Source organism: Xiphophorus maculatus, chromosome 15 (assembly GCF_002775205.1).
Source record: "Xiphophorus maculatus strain JP 163 A chromosome 15, X_maculatus-5.0-male, whole genome shotgun sequence".
Lineage (NCBI taxonomy): Eukaryota > Metazoa > Chordata > Actinopteri > Cyprinodontiformes > Poeciliidae > Xiphophorus > Xiphophorus maculatus.
In genome coordinates, this window is record NC_036457.1 from 10,385,722 (window position 1) to 10,399,842 (window position 14,121).

Genomic DNA, 14,121 nt, shown 5'->3' on the forward strand with positions numbered 1-14,121 from the left:
AAATAATAGGCAAGACTGTGTTTTTTGAGTTATATAATTAGATGTATTTTAAGTTAGCTACTAATGTGTATTGCAGCGAGACTGTGTTAAAGAATGGAAAATAACTTATTTCAGATTTAACAATTTTGATCTCTCTATTATTTAGGTTATAAAGAAATGAGTCTCTTGCATACTATGTATTCCTCAATCTGTACGTCAAGTTTTTTTTTAAACCTCATACAGTATATTTATCTTGAGAGTTTGAAATGTCTTTCTTGTCTTTTTCTGCTTTGCCGTTCATCAGACTCTGTAGATCCTAATCAGCATGACTCTGCTCCAGCTTTGCTCTCCAGAAAGCAAGCCTACAGTACATTTTTAATAAATGCCAACTTTAAATAAATAAAGCACTCATAGTTAGAAGAAGCTTTTGAGGAACACTATTTCCTTGGCTCTAAAGTGTTTTTCTTTACATTTTTGTGTAAGTTTAAGCATTAAAAGAACAATGCATGGAAGGTACCTATTACTCTACACCTCAGAATAGCTGTCACTTCATTTCACCATTAATGCAGCCCGTACAGCTGTGTGCACCCCCACAATATATCAAAGCATGTGACTGGATCTCAGCATGCAGACTATTACTTCTGTTGGCATCTCAAATCTTTACAAACATTGTGCAGGCAATTATATGGTCAAAACATAACATTTCTGTGTTAAAAATATGTTTTTTTTCCTTTTCGTGATGATGGGCTTTAAGTCTCTAATCTCAACTGGAATAAAAAATCCAACCTGCCCAATACTTGTCTTTTGGTTGAATTGTTTGTAGGGGCGTGTTCAGTGTTGCTCAAACTTTGGTCTCGACAAAGAGCCAGTTTGGGTCGAAACACTAACTTTATTTCTGCTGTGGTGATGATAAATCAAGCAGCCCTTCATTCATCACCACAGAATTGACTTTTGAACATTTTTAAGTGATAAATCTGGTTTTCGACAAAAATTTGGCAAGAAACCTGCAAGATTCATTTTCCCTTTGAGACCAACTACACAGCCTATAGCTATGAATGGGTACGAAGCAGTCTGGCTACCACCAGGTAAACTTTACTAAACATGTTACTTTGCTAGTAGAACACGCCTCTTTCACATTCCTCCATGATGTATTTAAGGTAAAGGTGAAGAGTCGCATTTTGAATTAGTCTTGAGGCTGATTTAAGCGAGACAGGTATGTGTTTATTGAGACTTCATAGGTTTTTTGAGAATTATCAGTCAGATTTAGAAACTTAATATACTTTCATTTAGACGTTTGAGTTCACAGTTTTCTTTTTTCTTCTGGACAGCTGCCTCAAAAAAAACAAACAATGGCTGAATACAAACTGGAAGTGACAACTGGGAACATGAAGCATGCAGGGACAACAGACAACATCTATGTCATCTTGTTTGGGTCAGAAGGGCAAAGTGAGCGCACAAAGTTGGACAATTCTGGGACCGACTTTAAAGCTGGGAAGGCAAGTTGCATTCTGTTAAGCATGGTTTATGATTTTTAAACAGGTTAATCAGGTTTTCAAACAATGATCGACTGGTCTTGTGACTCTTGTGTTTTCCTTTCTTTGTTCATTTGTCATTTTATACACCTTTCTTTAATAGGTTAATATAATTGGAAACTGATACTTTTTTGGGGTGTGAACTATTACAGAACAGAGTGAAGAAAATAAGCATTTAATCCCCTGATTTTCTCATCTTCCTCACTTACAGTCTTTTATGTTTTAGTTTATGTATAATAGAATAGAATGTCACATACACACCCAGAAGAAATCCAGCACATAATATTTAAAACATCCTTTAAATGTTAGTGACAAAGATAAGTATAGTTAGTAAAATAAGTATTGATCACAATAATGATTTTCTCAGGAAATATAGTTATAATAATGTTTCTACAAACAAGACATTTACACCAGCTGTTGGGAACAAAAGTAATCCACATGTACACGAAAACAAAAGCAAATTACCTCACACATAAAAAAAAAATGTCTTCACAGCAGAGGCTCGAATACTATTTTCCTCACAATAAATGTAATACTTTAGTTTACCTGCATTGGGTCAATACATTGAATTTTTTTTTTTCTCAGACAAGGACATACACAGTCAAACCTGCCTCATCTCTGGGGAAACTTCTGTTCATAAAGGTGGAAAAAGATCCTCTTTTCATCTTCCCAGAAAACGAGTGGTACTGCTCCAAAATCGTAGTGACGGCTCCGGAAGGGGACACGATTGTTTTCCCCTGCTATAGATGGATTTCCAGAGGTGAACTTGTGGAGCTCAGAGGAGGAAAAGGTCTGATTCAAATGTAACCTATTTTAAATGATACCACTACATGATAGAACTTGTACTTTACCTGAAAAGGATACTTTCCAGAACTTTAAAGCATTTTTAGGAACCATAATGTAAAGTGTTGGTTATTTTTCTGTAAACTTTTGCAGGTTTCTTTGAGGCATGTTCTATATTTAAAAAAATAGATGAGATGTGTTGTCTAAGTTCAGCAAAAGAGGTAGATAAATTCCAGGAAAGTAATGATAAAGTTTTATGAAAGTTCCACAAAATGAGTTTTGGAAAAGTTTAAACAAAGTCTGAAAAGCTCCAGAGGAGCACCTGGTTCATTCTGGGAAAGTATCAGGTTAGTTCAGGGATATTAATCAGCAAGTTTTATAAACGTTTTTCTAGGTGCTAGGAAGTTATGGGTAAGTAGCAAGTATGTACTCTAACAGCTGGCATGTTCAAAGAAAGTAAAAAGTTAATTCCATTAAACTTCCAAAAGCTACAGGTTCCAAAAATAATCTATGTACTGGGAAAGTACAGTACATACTTATGTAGTGCCACCAAATAAATAGTAAATAACTGATGCTAATCTATTCATACATGGGTAATGATTAATTTGAATGTAATTGTTTTTAAATCTGGAAGCCATGACAGTTTTTGAGGAGGAACATTCCCTGTTGACTGATCTTCGAAAAAAAGAACTAGAACTTAAAAAGAGTTTATACAAGTAAGTTTCCATTACACTGTGTCACAGGAGTTAGTCTGAACAATCTTTAAAACTTGTTTTTCTGTCTCAGGTGGGAGATTACTGATGAGAAGTTGCCACATTCCAGTCACTTTAAAGACATATCTGAACTCCCTGCAGAAATTCACTTCTCTTTGTCCAAATCAGAACAGGTTCAATATACAATAAGAATGATGTGAGTCAAATATTACAACATCATCATTGTCACAGTCTTCTTCTGTTTTTAAACCGATATGTCTGCACTGTTTTACACACATTTGTTTTAGTAGCTCTGACCTGAAATTTAAAGGGCTGGCTGGATCCCACAAAAAATGGAAAGACATCGATGACATGAAAAATATCTTCTGGTCCAAAAAGACAACACTATCAGGTAGATCACACCATTTCAGTAAAAATGACATGGTTTTTGATGGTTTGTACATTTCTCCTGTCTGATATCTTTAAACAAGGAGATTAATTGACCGTTACACCGAAGTGCTTGCTTGCAAACAATGTAAATTTGCAATTACTAAGAAAATCCTAGTGAGACATACAAACTTTATTTTGTATGTCCAGTCCACCTTTTTTTATAAAGATTAATCAGATTCACTATGACTAATGCAATATGTATGCCCAAGAACAGAAAATCTACATACATACATATGTGCAGAACACAGCTAACAGAGATCAAAAGACTAATCATTCTTTTGTACATGTACTAATTTGGACATTTAGAAAATCACTCAAAGATGATGTAACAAGGGGCTACCAAGACTTTTTCTTTTTTTTATTATTTTGCTATAAGATAAAATAATGTCATTTATTTGTACTCGTATTTTTTTTCCAGAGTATGTTTCACAGCACTGGAAGGAAGATGACTTTTTTGGATTCCAGTTTTTGAATGGAACAAACCCCAATGTGATAAAGCGCTGCTCCAAACTTCCCCCAAACTTTCCAGTGACTGATGAGATGGTGAAACCTTTTCTGGAAACTGGAACCACTCTGGAAAAGGAAATGGAGGTTCAAAAGACTATTCATGGACTGACATTTATCTTTAATTATCCACAGCATTTAATCAATTTCTCCAAAGGTTTGCCTTATTCTAGCATAGTTCTTTGTCCTTCATAGAAAGGCAGTATATTCCTGTGTGACCAGAAGATAATGGATGGAATTCCAGCCAGAATGAGGGATGGAAATCCTATGTACGCGACAGCTGGTTTGTGTTTGTTCTACATGAACCCTGAGAGAAAACTGATTCCAATTGCAATACAGGTAATGACCTGATGGGAAAGCCAGCTCTGTAATGAGATTGTGAACAGAATGCAGTTTTAGCTGTTTTAAATTTCTCATTATGACCATTATCTTATTTTTTGGTAACTAAACTTTGTCGCATGAAGGAACAAAAGTTATAGTGACGGGAGACCAGCATCACGGCACTCATCTTAGCACAACCAATCAATTCAGATGTGTTTAGTCAATCAACAGGTTCCTGAATGACATCAACTTCAGGCAATAATCTACTTTTTAAAGCCTTCATAAAATCTTTCATTTCAGCTGTACCAACAACCCTCTGAGCAGAACCCCATCTTTCTGCCAAGTGACCTGGAAACAGATTGGCTTCTGGCCAAGCTGTTTTTTAGGAGTTCAGACCAGATTGAATACCAGGCCGTCCATCATCTCATGAGCGTTCACTATCTGGCAGAAGTCTTTGCTGTTGCTACTCTCCGCTGCTTCCCAACTATTCATCCCCTCTATAAGGTATCAACCGACATAATACAGCTGACAGAGCAATGTTTTTAGTTTGACTTAGTTTTTTAAAATATATTTTGGCTTTATTTATACAGCTACTGATCCCACACTTCCGCCACACTCTACACATAAATATAGTAGGCCGTAAAACTCTTCTTGGACCTGGTGGAGCTTTAAGTGAGGTACTGCAATTTAACATGCATTTCTAACACCACACTCCTATTTTGGCAATGAGAAGACATGTTTTGTTGTTGAAGACTTACAAGATTAAAGTGATTTTGAATAATTTAACTATGCCAGACTTTATGGTTAATAGAGCTCTCTTGGAGAGGAGGGGCTGACAGAGCTCATGAGAAGAGCGCTGTCTCAGATGACCTACAGCTCCCTCTGTCTGCCAGAGAATATCGCTGCTCGAGGACTGGAGACCATTCCCAACTTCTACTACAGAGATGATGCTTTGAAGGTCTGGAATTATATCAGCAGGTAATGATTTGTTAAGCTATTGTACATTTTTAGCAAAAACGTATTTTGTCTACAATGTAAAAGTGATTGGTTTAGAGAAATATAAGAATGAGATATTACACAGAACATTTCAAGCATGTTCATACACCCTGAAATTGTACATATTTTATTAGGTTGCAGTGCCAAACTTTATTATAAATTATTAGTTTCCTGTACTCTGATTTGTTCTCGTCCAGTCAGAGCGCCTTCCTCTAGATGTCCCTTCTTCGTCAGGTTCACTTCTAGGTTGTACGACCAACAGTTTCTCTGTCAACTGATTAACTCTGAAAAGCTTTTCTGTACCTGCTTAGTAAAAACTGTCCCACAGGATAATGCTGCCACGACCACATGTTAATGTGAGGACCATGCTGTACACATTTTTTTTCTGTAGTGTCCCCTGCATATTTTATGGCAAACTAACTGGGACAATTTCATGCTGTTTATTCGCTAACTTTTCCTGATAAACCTCTTCACAAAAGCGCTGCATCTATGCTCAAATTTTATTCTTGAAAAGTGGACATTTTATTTGCTAAATATAGCAGCTGACTTATAACGATACTTGGTACTTTATTTTGGGTTGTCAAAATAAGGGTGGAAGGGCCTGAATATAAATACTTCCCATATTTTATGAATTTATTTGCACTTTGTTTTCACAATTGGGTTGAAATAAAATTCCAATAAAATACAATGCAGTTTGTGGTTGTTATGTGATAAAATTATGCATGTGAATACTTTTGCAGGGCGTTTTATTGCCAAAAATATACTGCTAAATTTGACAGTCAGATGCACACTAAAGAAAAGATGAATTTGTACTTTTTTCTACTTTTTACTAGTTTTGTGAAGTCTGTGGTGGAATATTACTATAACTCTGACGGCAATGTGTGCAAAGACTCTGAGCTGCAAGAATGGATCAATGAGATATTCACACATGGCTTCCTGAAAAACAAACTGTCAGGTGAGTGCCAGACTAACCTATAATATTGGTCTTGATCAATATTTCTTTATAGTTCCATCATTTTTCAAAATAATGAGGTACAATAAAAATCTTCCTTTTGCCAAATACTGTCTGTAACATGTTGTTTTCATTGTTAATTTAGTTGGAGTTAAAACTATGTACAAATTATGTAATAGGTTGTCCATCGTTCTTTAACACCGTGGCTGAAGTGACCAAGTTCATCACCATGGTGATCTTCAGAGTGTCAGCACAACATGCTGCTCTTAATGATGGACAGGTGGGCAAACAAGATCTACACGACTGAAATGTTTAGGAAATAAAATGATCTTCTGATTGTAAAATAATAATAAAATATCCTTACTAAATCAAAGATCAACCATTTGCAACTTCTATCGTTTTATTTATGTTTTTAACTAATGAAGAGCTAATGAAAAAGTAAAACTTTTTCTTCTAGTTTGACTACAACTCTTGGATTCCCAATGGCTCCCTCTTGCTATGTGAACCTCCTCCCACCACCAAGGGGCAGTCCAGCATGCAGACGCTTCTGGGGGTTCTCCCAAATGTTGGAGACACAGTAAAGATTGTGTCAGCTGTTTGGACTCTCTCAGATAAGTACACTGATGTGGTGAGTTTTATGTCTGTTCAGACTAGAATCATTATAATTCTAAAACTATTCTCCAAATGAACTGGTGTATGAGCTAGTTGCCTTACTTAATGGCTTTTTTCTGACTGCAGGTTCCCTTGGGTACATACCCTGAGGAACATTTTGATGAACCTGCCCTGAAGCAGATGATTAAAGAATTTCAAGCTGAGTTGTCTTACTTGAGTGAAGAAATTACAGCAAGAAATTCTCAGCTTAAAATACCCTACCCATATCTGAACCCTGCTGTTATAGACAACAGTGTGACCACTTAGGAAACAAGGCCAGCAGATACTTCTTTTCTTTTTTTCAGCTGGCTTCTCCTGAAAATTTTACAACTCTTTCAGATAATTGCATATATTGTGTCTTATTTAATTTTCTAGTGATTGCATTTTTGAATTACATTCGTTTTTAATTTCTTAACTGCAAACATTCTCTATGTTGCTTTGAAGTTCTGTAATCCTGGGAGCAAATCTCGGCTTTGGCTTTATCTGCCAAAGGCAGAATAACTGGGTTGAAAAAACTGTGAAGATTTTGTTTTTACTCCTGATTATGAGATCTCTACAACTTTGTACTCAATCAACAGAAAATTTAATAAAATGTTGAAAATCTAAACCCTCTTCTAGATTTTTTTTTCAAATCGGTGACAACTTCACTCTTCTACAATCTCTTGTCACAACAGAAAAAAACCCATTACCTATGTTAGTTTTATTATGGGTGTTCGTAGCAGATTATTTAAGTCCAAATAAAGTTCACAAATAAGAAGCTGGTATTTAAGGGACCTGCTTTCTCAAAGATCTAGTTCACTGCAGCCTATTGTGAAAAATTACACATGAAATAATGTAATTTATTTCATGAAAATAAATTTGTGAGCAATATTCCCTTTGCCATTTATGTTTTTATGATACAGAATTACATATTGGAGTTAATTAAAAGTGGCCCAAGAAGGAACCATTGGGAGACCCCCACAATTAAATTTTTTTAACCCAGGTTTATAATTACAGAATGACAGAAAGTAATTCCTTTCGGACTCCTGCAAGGACTATCAAGTTTGCTTCAAGTGCCCATGCACTGAGTGAAACCAGGCTTCTGCACAACAAATTTACTGTAAATATTGTAAATTTGTAATGTTGTAGCTTTAATTTCTCTGCAAATTGTTTCTTCTACTTTCAAGCTTCCTGGATAAATTGTTACATTTATGTATCAAGGTGAATTCTAGAAAATGTGGCTAAGGGAGAAGATATTCTGAAATTTGTGTTTTCTTTGGGGGATCATGATTTATAAATAGCCTATTTCTAAACAGTTGATTATAATAAATCAATCTGAAAAAAAGTGATCAAAAAAACTGTTTCGGTGCATTTTTTTCTAGTCAGCATATTCAAATTATTTGGGTCTATGTGATGCAGAATTTTTATCACTTCATATTTGGCTAACTGGTGACTAAATGCAGACTTTAATCTTTTATTTATAGAATTGTCTAGCAATATTGGAGTAAAACATTCAAGCTAGTAATAAACATGCATGCTAAACTGCATCCATCATTTCAAGATAAAAAGTTACATATTAAACTGGCAATTTAGCAAAGAATGGTTTCTCTATCACCATGGTTGCAATGGAGAGGCTTTTTTTTACCCATCTATTTTGTTCATATGGCCTACAAACAAAATCAGATAATCTTAGAGCACATTATTCTCCTGTGGAAGTAAAGTATTTGTGAATTCCAGTTTAATGGTAATTTTAATTTCTGTATAAAAAAACGTTAAAAGACATTTTGGTTATTTCATTTACCGGTACATTTTTGCAGGTCTCATGTCATATCTACATTTTCTGAGCAAAGTGCTTTCACACTTCACTCTGCCTTAAGCTCTAAATTACCGTAACCTACTGACTGCCACTAATTAACAGCACACCTGTTTCAGCTTTCATGATTGCCATTTTCTACTTTTTAAGCTGCATCACCTCCACCTGCTTCTGTTCAGCGATCTGGCTTCTTTCATTCCTTGAAGTTAGTTCTAGCTGTCTGCTAACTTTGTTAGTTGGTTATACTGTCACTGGTAAGGTAAATGAAAGCCAATTTAACTGTTGACATCAGTCTTATGTTGAGAATTTGAAATGAACTTTTTGTGTGCTGTAGCTTAAAGACCGTTAACTATCACATCTGCAGCTGTAACTTTTGTGTGCAATAATGACTGCTTGGCCATTTCTTTCTCTCACGGAGGAGAAAGTAACTTGTTTTTGTTTTCCCCAATTGAAATGTCTTGATTTTTCTCCTGCTGCAGTGTGTATTCAGACTATGGCTGAATACAAGCTCAAGGTGACGACAGGTGCCATGAAGCATGCAGGCACAATGGATCACATCTACGTCATCTTGTTGGGGACAGAAGGGCAGAGTCCGCGCACCGAGTTGAACAATTTGGGGATTGACTTTATAGCTGGAAAGGCAAGCTGCTGTATATTTAAACATTAAAAAAGCAATAAGGTTGGCATACAATGTAAAACTGAATGTATTTAGTCTCAAGAATTTTGTCATAACAAACATGGATACACTTGTTAAACATTCATCACTCTGATGTGGCTATGTAGGACGGCATGTTGACGTTCATATTTTGTGTGGTAACTTTCAGACTCGTGCTTACAAAGTCAAAACTAGTTCATCTCTGGGGAAACTTCTGCTTGTCAAGGTTGAGAAGGATCCCTTCCTACTCTTCCCAGAAGATGAGTGGTACTGCTCCAAAATAGAAGTGACGACTCCAGAGGATGAAGAAATTGTTTTCCCTTGTTATAGATGGATTTCCAGGGGGGAATTTGTGGAGCTCAGAGGAGGAAAAGGTCTGACTTTTTTAAAGTACAATATTACTAATGCTGACACCCTGTAGGTGTTACAAGGCTGATTATTGGGTATATTAATCTTCACTAGTGTAAGTTTTTTTTTTTTTTTTTTGTGTGTGCCTAAGGAGTAACATTTATGGAAGAGCAACATCCTCTGCTGCTTAACCACAGAAAAAAAGAACTGGAGTATAAAAAGAGCTCTTACCAGTAAGTTTCCAGTCAGGTTTCTCTGGAATTGCATCTGAGCAAATAAACTTAATTTTTATTTTTAGATGGGCATTCATTGATGATGGGTTGCTGCACGTCAGTCACTTCAAAGATGTATTTGAGCTTCTTGCAGAAGTTCGTTTCTCCATGTCCGAATTGGAACACACACACAAAATAATGTGAGTCAATTATTCCAGGTTACCCCTTATTCGTGCTCCCAATACCTTAAAGTTGGTATGTGTTCACTGACTTCTGCTTTGTACTTTATTCTTCAGAACTCTTGGACTGGAAATGGAGGGACTGGCTGAACCTGGTAAATGGAAACGAATTGAAGACATAAAAAATATCTTCCAGTACAAAAAGACAAACATGTCAGGTGGTTGAAGCCTTCTTACTAGTTTAAATATTTGGGTGCCTTTTTTTTCCCAGGAGTGTTTCAGAAAATCTGAATTTTGCTGTTTGGTTTCCAACTTTTATTATTCCAGAGTATGTTTCAGAGCACTGGAAGGAAGATGACTTTTTTGGATTCCAATTTTTAAATGGAACAAACCCCAATGTGATAAAGTGCTGCTCCAAACTTCCCCCAAACTTTCCAGTGACTGATGAGATGGTGAGGCCTTTTCTGGAAACTGGAACCACTCTGGAAAAGGAAATGGAGGTGAGCATGTATGAAATGATGATTAATGGAGGTGAAGGATTTTATTTATATTTTAGGTGCTCAGCTAGAAATGTACTTGTATTTTTCCACAACTTTAGATCTGGACTTTTAAAGGGGACATGATACTGATGCACTTCAGTTTTGTCTTTAAGGAACAATATTTAAAATATCAGTTCTACTTTTTCTCTATTCATATTCTCAGAATAGAATGGTGAGGTTGTAATGTACTGAATCCAACTTGTTTCCCCCACACAGGAAGGCAATATATTTCTATGTGACCAGAAGATAATGGATGGAATACCAACCAGACAGAAAGATGGAAATCATCTGTATGTTGCTGCTGGTTTGTGCTTGTTTTACAAGAACCCTGAAGGGAAACTGCTGCCTATTGCTATACAGGTAATTTACTGAAAGAAACATGTTCATGTCCCATTGATAAACCTAATTAGTCACTTGGCATGTGAATATGAAAATGACACAAAATGGGATCTAACAGTACAAAAGTGACATTAATTGGGGATATTGGGCAAATTGAGTTTATGTTTTTGAACTTTTTCTTTATCCCAATTCTATGCAGCTGTACCAACAACCCTCTGAGCAGAACCCCATCTTTCTGCCAAGTGACCTTGAAACAGATTGGCTTCTGGCCAAGCTGTTTTTTAGGAGTTCAGACCTGATTCAACACCAGACGCTCTATCATCTCATGCACACTCACTACCTAGCAGAAGTCTTCACTGTTGCTACATTCCGCTGTCTCCCAACCATTCATCCCCTTTATAAGGTATCGGCTGACATTGTAAAGCTTGTGCAAGCAATATTTTCTTTAGGCTACTTGACCTTCAATTTTGTCTTTGGTTTGTCTTGTCTATACAGCTGCTGATCCCACACTTTCGTTACACTCTACACGTAAACATCTTGGTCCGCAAACTGCTACTTTCACCTGGAGGAGCGTTGAGTGAGGTATGACTGGAAAAATCTTAGTGAAGCCTTTCATAAAACTCTTTTGGCTTTTATTTAAGAACAATGGAATTTTATTTTTTATAACAGAGCTCACTTGGAGTGGAGGGGCTGACGGAGCTTATGAGACGAGATCTGTCTCAAATGACCTACAGCTCCCTCTGTCTGCCTGAAAACATCACTGAAAGAGGACTGGAGTTGATCCCAAACTTTTACTACAGAGATGATGCGTTGAAGCTGTGGAACTACCTCAATGGGTAATTAAACTTGGCAGCTTATTGTTGAATGCAATTGTCCTTTATTTTTTATTTTTCTTGCCAGTTTTGCCAAGGCTATGGTGGAGTACTACTATTCTTCTGATAGTGATGTGATTAAAGACATTGAGCTGCAGGAATGGATCAATGAGATATTCACACATGGCTTCTTGGAGAATAAACATTCAGGTGAAGATCAGTTTTCAGTTCAAATGCTGCTGCTGCAGAATAATGGACAGTGACTCTGCAACAGGTTTTCCATCATGCTTCAATACCATTGAGGAAGTGGCAAAGTTCATCACCATGGTGATCTTCAGAGTGTCGGCACAGCATGCTGCTGTTAACAATGGACAGGTGGGCAAATGTTAGCCATTTTCTGAATTGACTGTAAATTTTAACATTTTCATAGCCTTGATGTTGCTTAAATGTGATTAAGTAAATCAAATCAGTAGAATACCTCAGGAGAGCCACAGGCTGATCACCTTACACAATGGAGCAATGATTGCAGGGTTTCCCTCCCCCCCAGTATCGTGTCTGCATCCTATGCAAAAGCATGGACAGTCTTCAGTAGTAAATCTTTATTAAAATGTATTTAATTTGGTTTTATGTTAACATTTTTGAAGCGTTAACTGTAAGCTCTAATTAAATTTGGCAAATGTCTGGGGCAATATTTGAATAAGATTCCAACACCCTAGATTTTCTTGTACATTTTATTCTAGTATGACTACAACTCCTGGGTACCCAATGGCTCCCTCCTGCTGTGCAAACCTCCTCCAGCCACAAAGGGGCAGTCCAGCATGCAGACTGTTCTGGAGACTCTCCCAGATGTTGAAGACTCGGTGAAGATTATGTCAGCTGCTAGGATTCTTTCAGAAAAGTACACTGATGTGGTAAGAAAATCAAGACAGACTTATTTTTTTTAAAAGTTCAGTTTTCAAATCTCAAATGTCTGGTACATGCAGGTTCTCCTGGGTGAATTTCCAGAGGAGCACTTTGACGAGCCTCGCCCAAAGGAGATTATCAAGGCCTTGCAAGTTGACTTGTACTACCTGAGGGAAGAAATTGCAGCAAGAAATTCTCAACTGGAAATACCCTACACATATCTGAACCCTGATGTAGTAGAAAACAGTGTGACCATTTAGAGATTGTTCGTTATATTTAAAAAAAAAAAAAAAAATAAAGGCATGTGTGAAAAGCTTTGCGTTCAGTCTTGAATGTACAATTCCCCTGGACACAGGGCTCTACAATGCTTATTGAAAAGTATTATCTTTGCTGTGCAGTATATTGACATTGTAGGGTGTCAAACAAAACATTGGCTGTTAAATTTCTAGCAAGGGCGAAAAGCATCTAGGTCTATTCAGAATAGATGAGGTGAATGACTTGAGTCATTTAATAGTTTGTACATTACAACTAAATGTGGCAAGTGTAAAAACACTGGGATTTTATTTAGGAAAAATTGCATTAATTAGAAGGTACATTCAGGATTTGTGCACACAAATTGTTGACCTGTGATGCTTCTTGACCCAGAATGCTGTAATCTTGAGACTTCACCATACCTTGCACAGATTCAAGGTGCCCTGTCCCAGATGTAACACAACAGACCCTCTTCCATGTATCGCAGTATTAACTGTTTTTGTATGCTTCATTTTGTGTCTGAACACAAAGCTGATGCAACTTGCCAAAAAGCTCCTGATTTCTCATGTCTGAAGGACATTCTCCCAGAAGCTTCGTAGTTTTAATATGCATTGTGGCAAATTCCAGTCTTTTTATTTTACTTTCCTCTGGTAGTCTCCTATAAAGTCCACTTTGGCTGAAACGGTGACTAATGTGATCTGACTTTGTACTTTGATCTTGGAGTTCACCTTTAATTTCTTTGGCGGTTCTGACTTTTTTGGTTACCATTAGTATTATTCCAGAGAGGTTGGCTACATTGTCATGGACCTTTTGAATATGAGCAACAAACGGAAGATGGTCTAATAGCCTTTACCTTCAACATGCTTGTCTGTAATTGCCTTTCTAATCTGCAAGGATGACTCTTCTTTGCTTCCTGTCAATGTCTGTAAAGTACCGTACACACCATGTCACAACACTGCAGTGACTACTTGTCACCCTTTAAATAGGCAGACTGATCATTACAAGCTCAAATACACTGGCATTGCTAATTAGAAGGTGAAACATATTTCAATACTTTCATTGGCTCCCAGTTATATTAAATGTTTGTTTCTAAGAAAGCTATGTAAAAGTGGGAGTGGAATAATGGAATGGCCAAAAATACAAAATCAGTTTGAAGGTAATCCTTGTTAATGAGTGCTGGTAAATTCTTCCGCACTCAGTCTAAACTTTAGTCTACATATGTCCAATTTA

General features: G+C 36.6%; 2 protein-coding genes across 4 annotated transcripts; both read left to right on the forward strand.

The window, feature by feature from the left end:
- Positions 1–1,129: 1,129 nt before the first annotated feature.
- LOC102225623 (hydroperoxide isomerase ALOXE3-like) lies at positions 1,130–7,418 on the forward strand. Of its 2 annotated transcripts, none has more exons than XM_014470083.2 (15): positions 1,130–1,192; positions 1,308–1,475; positions 2,097–2,301; positions 2,929–3,010; positions 3,081–3,203; positions 3,295–3,398; positions 3,855–4,027; positions 4,136–4,279; positions 4,562–4,765; positions 4,852–4,938; positions 5,073–5,239; positions 6,091–6,212; positions 6,389–6,489; positions 6,667–6,837; positions 6,948–7,418. In XM_014470083.2, the coding sequence occupies exons 2-15, from the start codon at positions 1,329–1,331 to the stop codon at positions 7,125–7,127; spliced, it is 2,010 nt and encodes a 669-aa protein (XP_014325569.1). In that variant the 5' UTR covers positions 1,130–1,192; positions 1,308–1,328; the 3' UTR covers positions 7,128–7,418. The 2 variants fall into 2 exon arrangements, with proteins under 2 accessions (XP_014325569.1, XP_023203839.1); XM_023348071.1 differs by having other exon boundaries at positions 3,298–3,398.
- A 1,417-nt stretch (positions 7,419–8,835) lies between these two features.
- LOC102225361 (hydroperoxide isomerase ALOXE3-like) lies at positions 8,836–12,917 on the forward strand. 2 transcript variants are annotated; one of them, XM_005802637.2, is made up of 15 exons: positions 8,836–8,911; positions 9,132–9,292; positions 9,477–9,681; positions 9,807–9,888; positions 9,954–10,067; positions 10,164–10,264; positions 10,374–10,546; positions 10,802–10,945; positions 11,124–11,327; positions 11,420–11,506; positions 11,594–11,760; positions 11,825–11,946; positions 12,011–12,111; positions 12,477–12,647; positions 12,720–12,917. In XM_005802637.2, exons 2-15 carry the CDS (start codon positions 9,146–9,148, stop codon positions 12,897–12,899), a joined length of 1,998 nt encoding a protein of 665 aa, XP_005802694.1. In that variant the 5' UTR covers positions 8,836–8,911; positions 9,132–9,145; the 3' UTR covers positions 12,900–12,917. The 2 variants fall into 2 exon arrangements, with proteins under 2 accessions (XP_005802694.1, XP_023203293.1); XM_023347525.1 differs by having other exon boundaries at positions 8,836–8,906.
- The last annotated feature ends 1,204 nt before the right edge of the window (positions 12,918–14,121 follow it).